This window comes from Meriones unguiculatus, chromosome 1 (assembly GCF_030254825.1).
Source record: "Meriones unguiculatus strain TT.TT164.6M chromosome 1, Bangor_MerUng_6.1, whole genome shotgun sequence".
NCBI lineage: Eukaryota > Metazoa > Chordata > Mammalia > Rodentia > Muridae > Meriones > Meriones unguiculatus.
This window is the reverse complement of record NC_083349.1, coordinates 90,420,615-90,438,878: the sequence shown is the minus strand read 5'-3', so window position 1 is coordinate 90,438,878 and position 18,264 is coordinate 90,420,615. Positions and strand designations below refer to the sequence as shown.

Genomic DNA, 18,264 nt, shown 5'->3' with positions numbered 1-18,264 from the left:
TTCCCCTCTAACACACCTTTCTTTCCCCACTCCTCAAATAGTACAAGTCCAGATTCACCATCCTTTGGCCTTGCACCAGAAAGTCTTTGAGCTCTCTGTTATTGGGCTGAGGATTTGAATTTGGACTATGCTATACTATCAGATGCCCTGATTCTCCCTGCTGTAGATGGCCTACAGTGGGTTTCTCAGTTATCACAGTCACATGAACTAAGTCCCTAGTGAATTTCATCTCATGTATCTGTATGTGCCTGTTTGTTATAGGTTATATGTCTCTGAAGAATTGTGATTAGTGCAATCACTATGTGGTTAGTGACATTTGGTTAGTATTTCAAGATAGCCCAGAATACAAAAGAAAACCCAGTGAAGGCTATTTAAGGAATCATGTTATGAGAAATACAGGGAACCATGGAATGGGATGAGAATTCTGGGCTCTGAAAACCAGAGACTTAGAATTTATAAAAGATAAAAAAATGACTCATTAAAATCTGTAGTTTTCTAGTCTTGAGTACTTGGAGACTTGCACATAGTAGGTTTTCAACATATTTTATATCAAATGAACTGGAAAGAAAAGAGATTGAAGACAGTAAGGACATGTAGTGGCTATAACAAATTTAGGCCTGGGTTGATACACTGTCTTCCCATACTGTCACTTCATCGGTCACAAGTCTTCAAGCAGTCCAGTGTGGTGGCCCACAACTGTACCCTCAATGCTGGAGTGGGTGAATCAGGAGGACTGCTGTAGGGTCAAGGATAGCCTGAGGTATGAGGTGAGTTCCAGGCCAGCCTAGGCTACAGGGTAAGGCATGTTTCAAAAATCCAAACTCAAACCAAAGTCATGGTTTTACAGTTATCCATCTGTTCTGCCACCAACAGCCTCTGTTGAAAATTCCCAGCATGGTTATTGCACTAGCAGGTAGCACTGAGCCTTCTGCCAGATGCTTCCGGGTGGGCAATGCTTTGGTTTGTTTCAGGCCCTTCTGTTCCTGCCACCTAGCTCAGTGCTAGACACACAGTGGCAAATCTGCTATTGACTCTTCAGCCAGTACCTGAGAACGTTCAATTCTCCCTTGTTCTTGGTAGCTGGACAGGGTAGCAGGAGTTGTGGGCTGATTTGTCTAAACCTTGTCTTCTAGCCTGGTTGGGTGAAATGGCTATCATTTTCCTTTTAAAATATAATTTTGGTTAATGCTTCAATCCATACTGTATTTTGGCAATGAAACAGTTTTGAAACTTCAGACTCTTAGAAGTGCCAACAGAGACTCCACAGGCTGATGGCAGAGTCCCCGGAGATTTAGTAATCCTAAATTGTTTCAGCATTGTTAGGATTCTTGGTATTGAGTTACAGAGTGGCAAAGAAGAGAGCAGTGGGTAATGACACAAAGGCAGGAAAGGCAGGAGTTAAATAGTGCTCCCTGCCCCTTTAATAAAGTCTGTTATAGTCACTGCCACAAATTTGATTTGAACAATTTCTATTTTTCCCAGCAAAGATGTTATTACAGGTCAATCATTTCCATAAGTGAGAGCACATTTCTGGTGTATTTTACATTGACAGATGGCTAGAAGACCTCTCTTTCATGATCCCAGGCGGGATAAAAAGGCAATTTACTATCTATAGGACTGTGGGTACACTGGTAATGGAAGAGAATCATTCTTATACAAATAACTCAGTGTTTGAATCTGAACTATCAAATGAATCTGAGCTATAGCCAAATCAATTTGATAAACCATCAGAATATGATTGTACTGGCTCCAGCCTGCAAAGGCAATACATTAAATTTTCCCCACAGGAAACTGTTTCCCAAAGAAACAGCAATTGCTTGATTGCTTAAAAAAAAAAAAAAAACCCAGCTCCAGTGAGTTCAAAATATCAGGTGAAAACTTAGATGGCTGCTGATGTTCAAATGTTCAAGGTCAAGACTCATGAGGGGAATTGATGCCGCTCCTGTGAAACGAGATGGAGCTTGTCGGCTTCCCACATCCTTTCCCTTTTTGCAATCAAACAACTTAAACTTGTGTGTTCAGAGGCTCACTATTCTTCAGGTAGCTAGAAATTTCACCTTCAGGAAAAAGCAGTCATTAGTTTGGGTAAGCGCTCCCAAATCCCTTAGAAGGTTTTGTACTTACCTGCAGGAGACAAAGGAAGAGGCTATGGGAGAGGAAGACATTCTGGGTATATACTGTGAAGACTGAACAAGGCTTTTCAGTTCTCTGGAGCATAGTGTTCAGAGTGCTTCCGGGTCTACCAGAATTAGCACCACTGAAGGACATTGTTAGAGATACTACTTCTTAAGCCCTGGCTTGGAGATTCTGAATCATCCCTTTCCCACTTTTGAGACAGGGTCTCATGTGGCTCAGGTTGGCCTCCAACTTGCTATCCAGCCAATGAACTTGAACTTCTGATCCTCTTGTCTACATCTTGCCTCTATGTCTAGAGTTCAGCAATTATAAGTGTATAGTTTCATGGGGTGCTGGGGATCAAACCTGGGGCTTTGTACCTGGTAGGCAAACACTCTCCTAACTAACCTATGCCCAGAGTCAACGAATCAAGCATTCTTAGTGTTAGAATTAGCATTTGTGGTTTAAAAAGATGATTGTGGTGCACAGTCATATTTAGAAGCCTTGCTGCAGCCCAGTCAAAAAGCACTCATTACTGAGACGGCTCATAGCTGTGTTCCGCTCCAAGCTCTCCCTAGGCTGACTTACATGATTTGGCTCTTTTCCAGGGTCAACTGCACCCAGTGATGCTTGTGAAGAGCCATGCTTCCTTGCCATATTTCAATATATCTTTAGGGACCCATCTTAATTCTAGGCCTCCCTGTGGGATTCCCTGATCTGTTATAAGTGCTTTGCCATTCAGTTATCACTCATCCAGACTGGGCTCCCACCAAGTATTCCTGACAGACCCAGAAAACACTTTGTAGTGAACCTCCTGGATTCAGAAACCTGTAGCACTTTTTTCTTGGGGGTGGCAGTTGGCAATCTGACCCAAGACATGGCTAAAGCAGTGGCTTGAGTAGCAGCTGCTGTGTAGTGGTTGTCTGCGCACAACCGTCTCTACTCACTTGTTTAAAGCCCTGGAGGAGGCTGGTCATCGAAGCAAGCAGCCCACTGGGCAGGTTTAATTGAGTTGTTGCACAACATTGCAAAAATAGGAAATGAGATCGGCTGTCATCTGCCTGCATCTCAGTTATCAGGCAGAGAGGCATGAAGGACATTTGGGATAACACAAAAGCCCCTGAAAGGGAGGCTAGAAGTTACTGTGATAACTTGTCCTTGAAGGGACAGAAGGAACTCAGCGGTTGCATGCTGGGATTTCAGCCAGGTTCTTGCACATATGTCCTCATCCGTTGACATGAAAAGGTATGGGATATGGCATATTATTTTTGCCTAATATAATTTGGTGGTGCTTTTTGAGACAAGACCTCATTATTTAGCTCAGGCTAGCCTTAGACTTACTATGTAAGCAACTCAGGACAACTACATCTCATGGAAAATCCTCCTGTGTCTCCCTTCAGAGTTCTGGGATTATAGTGTAGCACCAGATTTCAATACCATTTTTGAGTCAATCTAAGTGTTTCTTAATTCCATTGGATTTTCTACAAACTTTGTTCCCCTAATTCTGTGCATATATGTTCCAGCAGTAGAGGGAATGACAACACAGTCCTGTAAAGTAAGGGCCCTACAGAATTGCTTTTGCTGATGCTATCACCCTTTCTGCCTACATTCATATCAGGCACGGATGCGAGCTATTTTGTGGTCTCCATTAGCATTCTGAGGAGATACACTACTGGTGCCTTTGCCTGCTTCTGCAAGCTCAGCAGGTGATGACCCATGCCGTGTTTCTGTGTCACTGACCTGTGCTCTTAGGATTAGAGGCTGATGTTCATAATTATTTCCCCTTCTCCTTTAGTCTGCCATCAGTTGTTGGGGGTCTGATGACTAATTTTCAGATGCTTTAGTTGATGAATTTATGGTGGAAACACATGGGAATGTGAAGTATCAGCACTAGTTTATTTCTCAAACTGTGTTATTTATGGCGATAGTATGACCCTCAGTGGATCACTTTCCTCCTCTGGCTCTGGATATCTCAGCTGGGTAATGAGCCATCTGTGGGCCATAACCAGTGCAACATTTTCAGGAGCATACAATAGGTTATGGCTCTATAGCTCCAACAGGTTGCATATTGAAAGCATATCCTACCAGTGACACGTTCTTCCAAGAACAGAGAGATCATCCGAAGTACTCAGGATTTTTGGCAAAGTGAAATGGACAAACCTCCACCCATCCACAGAGCATCAGAAGTTCTTTGTCAGAGAGTCTGCTTGTTTTCCAAGAACTCTCAGAAAACAGAAAACATTGAGTATTATGGGTTCTAAATACTCCAGACACTTGAACACACGGACTATATTCCTGGCGCTATCCTCTGTGTATTACATTGTACTTCAAACATCATAATCTGATATAGTAAGCTATAGAATGATAACCTAATTCCCCTTTCATAAAATGTCCATGGGATGAAGAACTTCTTTTGATTTTCTGTACTACACAAATGTCACAAATGAGAGTTGTACATCCATGCGTATGGATATCCATGCATATCCATGCATATGTCTACATATGCATATAGACATATCTATGGGCATATGCCTTCAAGCCTCAGACAGTAGTAAATAGATACCACTGTTTTTTCCTGCTTCTTAAATGAGGAAGCTGAGGCTTAGAGAGGGAAAGGATCAAGTTTTAACAAAGGTCTCTGCTTTAATAAGGCAGTGCTTCTTGCTGGCTCATGTTGCCCGTCTAAACCCAGGCACTTTGGATTAATGGTCGAGTTTAGTCAGGATGATAAATCTATCTTAACACATATTTCCCTTTTTCCAAAAGGTAGAGCCTATTTCAAAATTACAGCATTCCCCTTGTCAGCAATAATGGACATTTGTGGAGTTACTGTTCTGCCACACAGAACATGATTTTGGAAAAATAAAGATTCTATCACAAAAGAGAACACAAACAATTGTGAAGGTGAAAGTGATGCGAGGTGATGGTAGGGTGGGAGGTAAATGAGTATGCATGGAAGCCTATGGTGACTGGCAAACAAGAGGATTGGAATGTGACTACCGAATGTCTACATAAAATTGAGACAGGGGTAAAAAACCTTGGGTGTGGCATAGGTATATTTATTTATTCCCCAGACTCCTGCCCCTATTTTCTGCCTTTAACATGTTATTTCTGAAGATCATTCTTTAATTCAGTGGCTCTTGATAAAGTCTAGAAAAACACATTAAGAAAGACCTTTAGTAGTTGTGATACAGAGTCCTCCTCCACTCCGCTCCCACAAAAGCAATGGGCATCACAGGCAAAGTCACTGATGGCTGAGCGTTTTACAGAGACTTAGAGAGGAGGAAGACTCAGAGGATCGCCAATGAAAGGGGGCATGGATACGAAGAGAAGTGGGCAAAGGCACTTTTAAAGAAAGGAATGGGCAGTGCTGATGGGGGAAGCGACACAGGGAGCAAGGTCAGATGCCTGTGCATCTCACTGCATCAAATGAATGTGTATGTACCCTGGGTACTGAGGGTAAGGAAGGAGAGCCAAGCTATATCCGCCAAGGAAGAGACATATAGCAGAGCACCTGATTTAATCATGAGTTACGCCATTTCGTCTGAAATCCCTTCTATAAGACTTGTATTACTTTTGAGTGAGTTGGTTACCTCCTCCAAGAAATTCAGTTTTTCCTTCTTCAAAATGGCAAGAGGGTTTTATAAGGGTTTGCATGTTTTAACCCCTTAGAACACTGGCACTCAGCACATGATCTTTACATGTCATTATTTTTACCACTTTATTGAAAGTCCTGCTGTAGATCAACTTTAAATTGTTTCCAAAAATCTTGCAGGTATCATCAACCAAAACTGACCTTGTTTGCCTCCTCTCTCTTGGAAAGGGATAGGTGGAGAAAACTGGTGGTGAAAGTTGACTTCTAACTTATATAAGTTGAGCTCTTCTACATGGAAACAGATGAAGATACTCACAAAATGACTGGCCCAGAGGCTCCCTGGAAAACATCATTAGGCAATTCTTCCAAATTATTGTTATCACTTAGATTCCTGGGGATGGAGTTGGAGAAAGAATAAGAAAAAGAAAACCACATAAATATCCCTGTTATAAGAGCCATTTCCCTCTAAATGGCCTGGGAGAGCAGTCAGGGCTACTTACAGTTCATCTAGCTGGGTTCCATTGAATGCACAGTTGTGTATTTCTTGAATCCCATTCTTATTCAGCCATCTGAAATAAAAGCCCATTAAAAACTTAATAATGTCAGATTCAGACAATACAGGAGGTTTATAATTGGAAGCACTGGGGCAAGGCCAGATAGCGTAGTTAGCGGCATAAATAAGACACAACCCTTAAGCCCAGGAATGGAAAGGAAGGGAGACTGAGGCTGGTGTATTGCCATGTAACCTTTTAAAATTTGTATTGTGTCTGTGTATTATCTATTCACAGGAATAACTGAGCTTCGTGGAGAAGAATGAACCAATGAAATTATAGTTTTTTTTTAAGGAGCACTCTCTATAGATCCTGTACCTATAAGATCTCTGTATACTTTACCCACGTTCAGAGAGATTCTGTAGGAAGATTAAAGATCTCCTCTGTCTTGAAGGATATAAATTATAATTATTGAACAAACATTTCTAAGACAGAGAAAGAACAATTTGTGTCACCTTTCTCTAAGGCTTTATGCTCTTCACCCATGCTCACCTACAGCAGTAGGCTGGGCTGTCATCAGAAAGTGATCTAATTAAGTTGTCAGACAACCTGAACATCTCCAGTGACCCATGGGGCCCTGGTTATTGGAGGTCTGTGGAGGTGGCTCTGGGTTAAGGCAGAAAGGAAGAAAAATCAATTACAGCGACTGTGGGCTGTGGCAGGATGGACTTGTGTGAGTGGCCAGTTCTGAGCTCTGGGGGAGGTGGGGCTGGTGTTCCTAGTTGTGCTCATTGTACTCATGGCTGAGAATAAGGTTTGCTTGGACAGGGGTGCCACAGGCCACCTTGGGCCATCAGCTCTGCCCTGTTCTCCTCCTGAGTGGACTTTCAAACAAAAACAGCTCCCCACAGTCAGGAGAGCCCTCTCAGACCCTCGGACCACTGCTCGCGTTTGCTCAGGGCTTCTCCCTGCCAGGCTTGGTGGGTTTACTAACAGCCCTGACCTGAGATTGGACCCAGAACAGCTACTTCAGGACTCCAGATAGTTCTTAGGCTGTGATGAGCAGCTAGAAGATGTTTTAAAAAAACGACAGGCAAACAACCATGTGTCTTTTTCTCCCCTCTTCAAGAAAGCCAGTGAGCTAAAAACCAAGAGAGGAAAAAAGTAAACCCTTTCAAATATCAGCTACCAAAATGTGGTTCCTCAAAGAGAATGTGCACCCATCTTGCTCCCCAACCCCTGCCCTCTACCACCACTATGCTGAAAGGTCCCTCCCAGAACCATTTAGACTATAGACACATCAGTCCAGCAGTATGACCATCACTGGGGCAGCAGTCTCTAACCCTTGGGATGCTTATCCATGGAGGTTTGAAATCAATTACAAGTGTCAACACATTTTCTCTACTTTATGAACCAAGAGGCAAGATTAGGGTTATATAAGTTCTTGTAAAATGATGTTACAAATTTTATTGAACAAATACAAAATATAGTAGTTAAGTAAAATAGGTTTTTCTTTTATAATATATGACAATTGTAGAAGCCAATGTTATTTACAAGTTAGACTTGGCCTATGCATTTTACTTGGCTGATTCTGAATCTTTGCCCAGGACTCTGTAGACCTGTATAGGCTCTACCTACTTGTCTATAGGCTATATAATTAATCTTTCCTGCATAAAATTATCTTGTAAAATGACATTGATATAGTGAAAAAAAAGACTACAATAATTATTATATTAAAAATAGCCCCTTGTCTTTATACTTTTATTAATTAGCAGATTATATCATACAGGAGAAGATTTTTTTATGTCAATGGTGTATCATCACACAAAATCAAAACCCCTTTCCCTTGGCTTCATATTAGACTGTTGGACTCCTAGGCTACTAACACTGAAATATCATCAGCAATAAAGTACACTCCTAGTCTCTTTCTCTGGCTCTTTTGTGGTAAACTCAAGACCTTGATCATGCTGGATATGCTTTGTACCTCTGGGTTATATCCCAGCCACATATATATTACACGAGTGTGTGCTACATACAAATATTTATATTTAAATATGCACACATTTAAATTTTGAGTCAAGTTGCTCATGATAGGTCTGAACCGATCCTGCAGTTCAGACCAGCCTTGAGCATATATATGTAGTTTTCCTGTCCTAGCCCTCTATGAAACCAGGACTATAAACCTATATCACTAGCCCTGATTCCCAGTCTCTTAAGTCAGGGAATGGCTTAAGACAGGGAAGCCTGATTTAAAACCCACCAATAATGATGGTGTTTGTGATGATGATGGGGATAACTACCATCTGTGTGATTTCCTTCTGAAGAAAACTCCCTCAGGATTTCCTAGGTCTTGTTTTGTTCACTGAGTCAAATGACATGCTCACTTGACTATTACTAAATGACAAATAGTCAAATGACATGCTCACTCAACAGAGACTTCTCTTGATGAGTAAAGTTGATGAGTGCCTTGCTCATTAAAACTCATGAAGGATGGGCAAACTAGGTGGGAGGCAACTAAGGAAGAGAGAAGACATGAATAATACAATACTCTCCTGAGGCCAGAACCTGCTGGAAACAGTGGTCTCAAATACAACCTACTCTCTCATCTCCTAAATTAGGCCATCTTTCTGGAAGACCATCACCAAGTACTTTCCCCAGCAGACCTTCTGCTTTCTGTGCCAGTGGTGGGTGAGAAATGGCACAGAGGTCTTATGAAATGGGTTTTTATTGCTCATTTTTTGAGTCAATACCAAGGACCTGATAATCTTAGGATGTTTAGAACAAATAAATGTTTACATTTGTCTTTAGAATGGACTTCAGAAGTTTTGAAGATTCAGTGAGGTAAAGAGCTTTTCAATGTTCAGCACCATTTTGTTCCATTTCCCCTGAGTGCATTGGATGGCTCTTTTAGGTGAAAACATCCCTGTATTAAAAGTACTCAGACTAAGAACAACTGGAGATTTTCAGCTGCAGTAAGTAAAAATCCTCTGACTCTATCATCTATGGATTAAAGAGCAGACAAGGTAAGAAAACAGATGTTGTCTTCACAAGTATGAATTTATCTTTCACAGACATGTCTGAAAAATGTTGACTCGCAAGAGCAAAGTATCCTCTCTTGAAAAGTGTGTGGTGAAGGAATCACACAGTGCCCATAAACAAAATGGTGAAGAACAGACAGGATCTGGATGGCATTTTCTGCTCTAGGCAAAATGTACAGAGTAAAGTTCATTTAAAAACAAAAGCATGAGAAATCACACCATGAAACGAACTCATAACAATTTGTAAAACAGGAAGATAGAATTCTTTTCTTACAAGTAAAACTAACAATCAGAGATTCCCCAGCTGTCACTCCTAGCATCTAAGTTTCATGGATCCCAGTTTGGGCAGTTCATAATACCTCGTTTCTTGAAAAAAGACCTGAGGGATAACTCGGATATAAGTAATTGATTTATAAGCACAAGGGCTTGAGCGTGACTCCCAAGCTGCTACTTTTTAAAAGCCATGTTTATAGTTCCAGCACTAAGGAGGGAGAGGTAGGACACTTGAGATTTGCTGACCAGCTAACCTGGCCTGCTAGTTCTCTTGGGTGGACTGCCACGCTGGCTACTAATAGAGGATTAGAAAGTCATTCATTAATGACCCTGGGTGCATTGAAAAACTTCCCCAGAATTCAGACAGATTAACTCAAACTCATTAGCAAGTGTGATTATTGTAAGCACAGGAGACCATCATCCTGTACTCAGCATGGGCTTGATGGGAGCTACTTCCTGTGATTAGAAGGGAGAAGCTTTATCTCATGAGTCCACCTCCTTCCCCATCATTCTCTTTCAGCAACAGAAGGCTTGCCAGGCAATAATCATCTTTATTGACATACAAGCTATTCTGTCCTTTGGAGCAGATGCTGCATCACGGGAGACCATCATTCAAAGAACAATTTTAAATACTTGAATCACACTATAGAATCATGAATTATTAACGTGACTCCATGTTGCAATTCTGAGATGTAAAAATAAGAGGAAAACAGAAACCATAGAATGATTTAAATGGTGAAATGCCAACCGTAGACAAACACAAACAAAGGCTTAGCCCATTATAAGCAAGACAGAGAACAGTAAGTGAAGAGTCAAGTATTAGGTCACTGGTCTTTTCCCCTTAACTTACAGAATCACGCTTTCAAAACTCAGTCCCATGAAGGAATTCCTGGCAATGATGTGGATGTTTATGTTATCTTGAATGTCTCTAAGAAGAAAGCACAGACAAATGAGATGTTTGTGTGGGCTCCACCTGTGTCACTGTCCCACACCCAGTTTGCTGGCACCATGTGATTTGCAGCTGGAATAACACTTTGATAGAATTTTTGTTCAGAGGATAACAGCTCAAACTTTGGTCAAAAAATAGGCCTGTTTGTCTGTAGTGTGTTAGTTCTCAAATATGAAATTGCATCCCTGTAGAACCTTTTCTCTTTGGAGGATTCCTTAGAGGATGTCCCGATCTTGAGGATCTTGTCAATGTAGTTCCTTGTTAGCCTTGTTTCCACAGCTGGTCTCTGCTCAGTAAGATAGACACAGAAACTGACCTGTTACCTACATACTGACCTCTTTATTCATTTTATCTGTGTCTTCTCTCCCTTTCTCATTCTTCTAATACATTCTTGGTACATGTATGGGTCAGAGGACAGTCTCAGATCATTCTTCAGGTACCACCAACCTTTTTTTTTGAGACAGCATTTGCCATTGGCCAAGAACTAGACTAGCAGGTTAGGAGAGCTCACCAGCAAATCTCAGGTATCCTTCCTCTACCTCCTTAGTGCTGGAACTCTAAGCATGGTGGTACGTGCTTGGGGTTTAGAAAGTGAGGTCAAACTGTCACCATCATGCTTATAAACCACTTACTTATATCCAAGTTATCCTTTTTCTTATATGTTTTTCTATCATTTTTCTTGAGCCACAATATATATATTATTGATTTTTTTCTTTTCACATTAAAAGATAGAGATAATATTTTTTTCCCTGTTTGTTTCACTTATCCTTTCATCAGATTGACCTACCTCATCTGGTGAACCTATGACAGCAGAAGTGCTAATAGCTAGAAACAATTCAAGAAGTTTAGAGTCCTCAGCTCCTTATACCCACCCTCTTTTGGGGTTTGTCCAGATTCTTACAGGCTCACATGTAGAAGTAAAGTTCTTTTTCCCTTCCCTTCCCTTCCCTTCCCTTCCCTTCCCTTCCCTTCCCTTCCCTTCCCTTCCCTTCCCTTCCCTTCCCTTCCCTTCCCTTCCCTTCCCTTCCCTTCCCTTCCCTTCCCTTCCCTTCCCTCCCCTCCCCTCCCCTCCCCTCCCCTCCCCTCCCCTCCCCTCCCCTCCCCTCCCCTCCCCTCCCCTTTCCTTTCTCCTCCCCTTTCCTTCCCTTCTTCCCTCCTTCCTTCTCTTCCTCTCTCAGATGCTCTGAACTTACAGTATTCATTATTCTAAAAATAATGGGAAATGATGGAGGAATATGGGGAGTTCCAGGGGGTCAATAATTAAACCTCAGTGTAAAGAAAACTGTGATTTGGTTCTCAGTTTACTTGTTACTATTACTTGCTGTGGCCTGCTGACTTCATTCAGACAGAACTTTGCCAGTCCTCTTTGCTGTTTGTCTTCCTCTTCCTACTCATCCAGAGTCATGTATTTGGAGAATATACAATATGACAGCTATTAGGGACCCAGAAGGCCACAATAAGCCCAAAGCCAGGAATTAACCAATCATAGTACGAAATGGGGGAAAGTGTGAACTACGATAATTGTTTGCTCTTTGTCAGTCTATCATCTCAGGCCTTTGTTATGAAGATGGAAGGGTGATTGATATCCTAGCAATAAAAACTTACAGTAGAACCTTTTGAAGGGACTGGATCTTGTGAACGGCTGGCAAGTGCTTAATGCCTGTGTTGGATATTAACCTAGAGAGACACAAAGTAAAAGTGAGGAGAGATGCAGCTGTAATATAAACATTTGTCAGAACCTGAACTTTCCAAATTCAAAATACCAACTATGAACTGTCAGAAGAAACCCATCAGACCACTCACAAAATAGATTATGCTTTTGTTACCTGGTTTATGTTTTAAGAATCTAACCAGGATCTAGTCAGTGATTAATTCCTTGGAGCAAAGAAATTTACAATTCTTTCTACAAGGTGGCGCTATTCTATTATTCCTATACTGTTTTATTTTTGAATGTTGATAAGTTAGCAATAGTCAAAAGTAACTTACATGAGATAACAAAATTTCCCTAGTTACCCCCTTTTCCAGGCCCTGGCATACTTGAGGGAGAACTAGCATTTCCCCTTTTGTAGAAGTCCTGTTGGGGTTACAGTGTGAGAGTCCACACTTAATTGACTTCAGGAAATACAAGTAACTTAAAATGGTCGATTAGAAAGAGGTTGCTATTGGTTGGAGATAAGTATGCGTGAGTGGAGAGATAGTTTAAAAATCCCTACAACTCTGGACAGCAGATATGGATCCTTCCTAGTGCTCATCTTCTTTGGAATCAAAGCCTGAGAGTCTGAGATGAAGGCAACTTATGGCTAATGTGATGGATACTGTAAGTTCAAGGCATTCGAGGCAGGAAGCTTGAAGCAGGGGAGGAGAAAGCTAGACAGTGCCAGGATGAGTAATGGTGTTGGTGACTGCTACTGGTACAGTTTCTGTAATTTCAAGAACCTGATTTAGGAGATCTACAGAACACATATCAAAATTATTCCTCTGAAGGAAGAGTGTGCTTTGGGGAAAGGGATTTATATTTCTTAATGGTCAAAGTTAGTACCATGTTACCAATGACCAATAGCTTAAATATTAATGAATATCCTGTGAGTTTTGCATGGGTGTCTCCCATCCTAGCACAGATGATTCTCTGGATCAAAAAGTAAGTAAAACGAAATGCTGAGTGTCCAGCTGCACCTTCATTAATCTGGATGACGTTTTGGTGGAAGTGGTGCTAGTTGTCTAGTGATATATAAAAACCTTCAGGCACACTGTCCTTTTTTTTTTTCATTTTTATTTTTTAGGACTCAAAACCTTTCCAGTATAGCTTTATTTCCATTTCCTTCTTCTGTGTCTGGCTTAGCTAAGCCACAGTTGGTCCTTGTCACTTGCATCCTGAAGGACCTTATCAATATACACATCATTGTGAAATACTGAAGCTCTGGACTCTATTTTGGTGTTTTGTTCCCTGTGTCTATATTCAGAGTCAAAAAATCCTGGTTATGGTTTGCTGTAATGGTTCTCTGAGGCTGTGTTCCTGCTTGGCTCCTAACGTTGTGCATAAAACTTATTTTGATAAGCTTTTCTTTTAATATTTCCAGCAACATCAGGATGACATCAGCTTTTTATGGACTAATGTGGTTTTTCACATACTGTCTTGGAGAATTTGTTATGACATTAATTTTCCTTTAAAATTAACAGCTGGATTCGATGGCACCGGTCTAGAATCCCAATGCTTAGGAAGTTGATGTGGAGAATTGTAATTTGTGGCCAGCCAGGGTTCCATAATGAGACCCTGTCTCAAAATTAATTATTTATACAGATAAATTAACATTTTAGCATAGAGCTCAGTGAGTGGAAACAAATGCATAGAAGCATGTAGCCACCATGACAACCCCAAACAATGCAAGGCCATTGTCCCGGTCCCCTGTATTTTCACTTTGCGTTTTGCCCCTTCCCAATCTCTGGATCCTAATAACAAGTCCTCAGTTTTCCGCAGCTATACTTTTTCTTTTTCTAAAAGATCACAATTTCCAAAATAGAATCAGAGAATAAACCACTTTTGAGTCTGGCTGGCTTTTCTTTTAATAATATAACACGTGAAAATCAGCACAAAACCAAAAACCCTCTCATGTTGTTGTTTCAATAGTTCTTTGTTGTTGTTGTTGTTGCTAACTAGAATTTTTTATATGAATGCCTTACAATTTGCTTATCTATTCCCCAGTTGGGGTTTCAGGGTATTTTTTTGTGTAAAAAACATTGGTTAAATGTATTAATGTTTATATAGTTTATCACACACATATAAAAGGTGCTTTAAACATCTGAGTGTGGTTGATGCTTATCAGACAAAGGAGAGAAGGAAGAGAGACAGAGAAATATACACACACACACAAGCACACACACACACACACACACACACATACACAGAGAGAGAACATAGGCTTTTCTTTTTCTTGGGTGAATGCCTTGGAGTGTGATTTCAGGGTCAGATGGCAAGCATATGTTTAAATAGAAAACAGTTTAGCATTTTTTTTATAAAAATGACTGTACCGTTTTGCATGCATCTAGCATTGTGTGAGAGTGACAGTTGTTCTGCATACTGTGGTTATTTAAAAAATATATATATATATACTTTTCAACCCAAAGTAATATATGTATTTATTATGTGACTCATGAAGAATCTAGAAAGACATTTACAGAAGAAAGTAAAAAGTAAAAATCATCTCATGGCCCATCATCAGCTTCTGTAAGTATTTGAAATTGGAAGTTTCTACCAAAATCGCTCTTGCCATTGCTCCCCAATAACCCTTGAGATTCTACTCAGTGTTTTCAGGAGCATTGATGTAACGTTAAAGACCCTCAACTTGTCACAGTCTTATTTCATGAGATCTAGCCCTCTCTATTTATGGATCTTTTCTGCACAATGTTCCTTCAGCATTCTCCTAATAAGACATCAGAGCAGCGACCATATTTAATATTTTCTGACAGTCTTCCTCTGTGTGGAGGCTTGGAATGCTGCATGTGCTCATAAAATACCAGGTTAATTGTGTGATGTTTCTAAAATATTTCTTGTTTCTGTCATCAGGAATATATCAAAGCTCTAATTTGCCTGTCAGGTATCACCGCTATTTGGGGTAATTCGTCTTAAAAAGAGGCAGGGCGGTCTGCAGGCCAGTAGTCACAAGCACCTGCTTGTGAACTCTTGGCATGGCCTGGATACAAGCCAGTTTATCTCTCCAGGCCAGAACTGTGTGTATTGCGATCTGCAAGGCAGACATTCTATCAAACACTTCCTTGCCATTGTACCTCCTCCTGGCCTAACTTTTACTCTAGGTGTTGCCATGGCAATAAGCTGCTGTTAGATTTAATGTGGCAGATGCTTGCTTCAGCTGTACTAAGTGGTTTTCATTTTCTGCCATGGACTTCTAGGCCACTTTAAAGGTAAGCATGTATAGAATCTTGTTAAGCCATCCTGAGGCTTTGACAATAAAAAAAATAAATAAATTAAAAAAGAAATAGTATATAATAAATGAAAAGATGTGCTTGTGTGTTAACCCTGAAGTGGACAGTTCCTGGTGAGTGTGAAATTTTCCTCTTTTGTTTCATGTGTGAACAATTCTAAATATATTTTACATTTTATCTTAGAGTACTGTAGCCTGACTAAGCCCCATTAGTCTGGTGTTATACTATAACATATAGTTTTGGAACATAGTGGGTTGATATATACATTCTTATTAACAATACTTTCTTTCTTTCTTTCTTTCTTTCTTTCTTTCTTTCTTTCTTTCTCTCTCTCTCTCTCTCTCTCTCTCTCTCTCTCTCTCTCTTTCTTTCTTTCTCTCTTTCTCCACTTACAGCACTTGATATTTACCCTCGGGCCTCATGCATTCTACAGAGCTGTCTGACAACCTAGTTATATCCTAAACAGTCTCTCACTCTCTATTTTGAGGCAGTGTCTCTCTAAGTTGCCCAGGCTGACTTTGAATTTGTGCCATAGTCCAGAGAAGCCTTAAAACTGCCATCCTTCTGTCTTAGCTCTCTGAGTGTCTGAGTTATAGGCCTTCACTACCAGACCTGGCCATGATAGTACATTCTCGATTTCATGTTCCCTCTTTCCTATTTCTTTCTTTCTTTTTTTTCTGTCATCCATATCCTTTCTCTGAGTTTGTATGCATACATTAACCACTCACATGTAAGCTCTTGCTCAAGTATTTCTGGAGATCTTTGGTTAAGACAAATACCAACTTGCATAGAATTTTATATTCTGCACAGATTCGTATTCATAGATAGTTGCTCTCTCTCCTGACGTCAAGCTTGTCTTTAATTGCAGTCCTGTTTCTCTTCCTTCATTCTCAGCAAAACTTTCAGAAAGTATTACCTGCAATACCATTTTTGTTGCTTCTTATCTCCTGTATATGGTCCAGTTTGTTCCAACCTGATTACTCAACCTACATATCTTCACCCCAAACTACTATGTGTCCCAAATTCACCAACCCACCAAGTATCAGATCTAATGAGTATTCAAGTTTGCATTTTTTTAGAACTTCCTGGATCATCCAGTGCTCTTTGCCAGTCTCTCCTTTCCCTTTCTGTTATGTCATACTTGTTTGTTTTTCATTTTCTTGAATACTCCATTTGTTTGGCTTCTTTTCTTCCCAACTCCATTTTTTTTGGAGAGATTTTGTCTTATTCAATAGTGTCAGTAAAGTAGATTCTGTTTTCTGTGGCTTTCTGATTGTGATTGTAGTGAGTTCAGAGTTCCTACCTATAGTCTAGCCTCCCTAGTCTGCTATGAATGAGATCTTCCTACATCCTCCTGATTGGTCCATTGTCATAGCTGAATTTGTCCCCTGACAGTCACCTCCATCTAACTTTTCTTCCTTGATTCTTTCCCAAGAAGTATGTTGGCCTCTATCAATCATTCACAGGAAAACTGGTAAAAATTGGCTGCTTCTTCCTTATCTTCCAATAGACAGCCCACCTCAAAGCCTTCTTCGGTTCTAATTCCAAAATTTTGTATTGATTCCATGTAATTTTGTCCACTTCTATTGACTCCACTGTAAAACAAGCTAGTACCATCCCCTAGCTTTATTAAATAGCTTCCTTTTGCCCTCACACTTTATCTTCTTCTTTTCCAATCTGTTCTCTGTGCAGCATGCAGCGCATTCTTCTAAGACATATAAGCCAGATTGCTTTGCTTCCCTGCTGTGAAAGGTTTATTATTTCCCGTAAGACCCATGGTGAAATTTATATTCTGTACTATAGCTCTTATGCTTCAGCCTCACGCTGTTTCACCAACGGACCCCAGTGTCTTTTCTCTTTGCTACTCCCTGCCTTTAGTTATTTGCATATGCTTTATCAGAAGGACTCTCACCCATTTTCACCGGGACAATTTTAACTTCAGCGTTCAGTTACAAGTGGAATTTCCTCAGAGTGAAGACCTGACTGCAGGTCTAAATTAGGTCCCTTAACCTTGCATACGTGGACAATCCTTCCCCTAGAGGTCAGAAGTTATTAAACGAAAATCTTAGTGCCAGATGTATAGTATGTTTTTAAAAGTTATTGGCAAAAGATGCCCCAATGTTTCCAAAACAACACAGGCTATTTCAATTGCTTTTGGTTGCCCACCGTAACTAGATGGTAAGACTCTACTGCTAAAGATACCAAACACTTCACTTTCATTGTAGAGTATGGAGAAATCCAGCCTTTGATTGAAAACTTTCTCCCTCCTGGCTAGCTTCCACAGACCTTGAAGATGCTATGCACATCACTCATAAAGAAAATCCATCAATGCTATCTCTGCATACTACAACACTGATGTGCCAGGCAAGACATGCCCACGAGTGCAACAGTGGTACCAAGGTTATAGGGTAGCCGATTGCTTTTGGATTGGATTTGAGGTTTGGTTCACAGGAAGTAATTCAGGTATATTACTATAAGCTCTGGTCAAAAGCCCATGTCTCAGGTCATAAGCCCCAGAGAGGAACCTACTACTGTTATTTTTCTAAAGAACACGCTGTCAAACTGCCTTCTAGATATATTATGTTTATTTTCCTAGTTTAATGTGGCTGCCAAACATGGCCAGAGAAACTTCTCTCCGTGTTGGTCAGTAGTTAATGTAGAGACTCAGATCTGGCCAAAGAACTGAAAGGAAGGGACTATTAAGTCCTCATCCCTAAAGTGGTACATGAATACCAACCTCACTTTCATTGAAGGCTCAGTGAATATTGTAGGAGAGGGAGGAGAAAAAATATAACAGCTGAAGGATGGGTAAGAGTGGTGTGAAATTCTGTCTTCTGGATGTGACATGGCTGCTGCCCCTGTGAA

General features: G+C 40.6%; 1 protein-coding gene across 2 annotated transcripts in view; it reads right to left on the bottom strand.

The window, feature by feature from the left end:
- Window positions 1-18,264, bottom strand: part of Fshr (follicle stimulating hormone receptor) — a 188,216-nt gene that overhangs the window by 10,263 nt on the left and 159,689 nt on the right. The window contains exons 5-8 of one of the 2 annotated variants that reach the window (XM_060370380.1): window positions 12,067-12,138; window positions 10,363-10,440; window positions 6,211-6,279; window positions 6,027-6,101 (exon numbers count right to left, since the gene is read on the bottom strand). In XM_060370380.1, the coding sequence (XP_060226363.1) occupies window positions 6,027-6,101; window positions 6,211-6,279; window positions 10,363-10,440; window positions 12,067-12,138 (294 nt within the window). The remainder of the gene's footprint in view (window positions 1-6,026; window positions 6,102-6,210; window positions 6,280-10,362; window positions 10,441-12,066; window positions 12,139-18,264) is intronic. The other variant, XM_060370435.1, reaches the window with a different exon arrangement.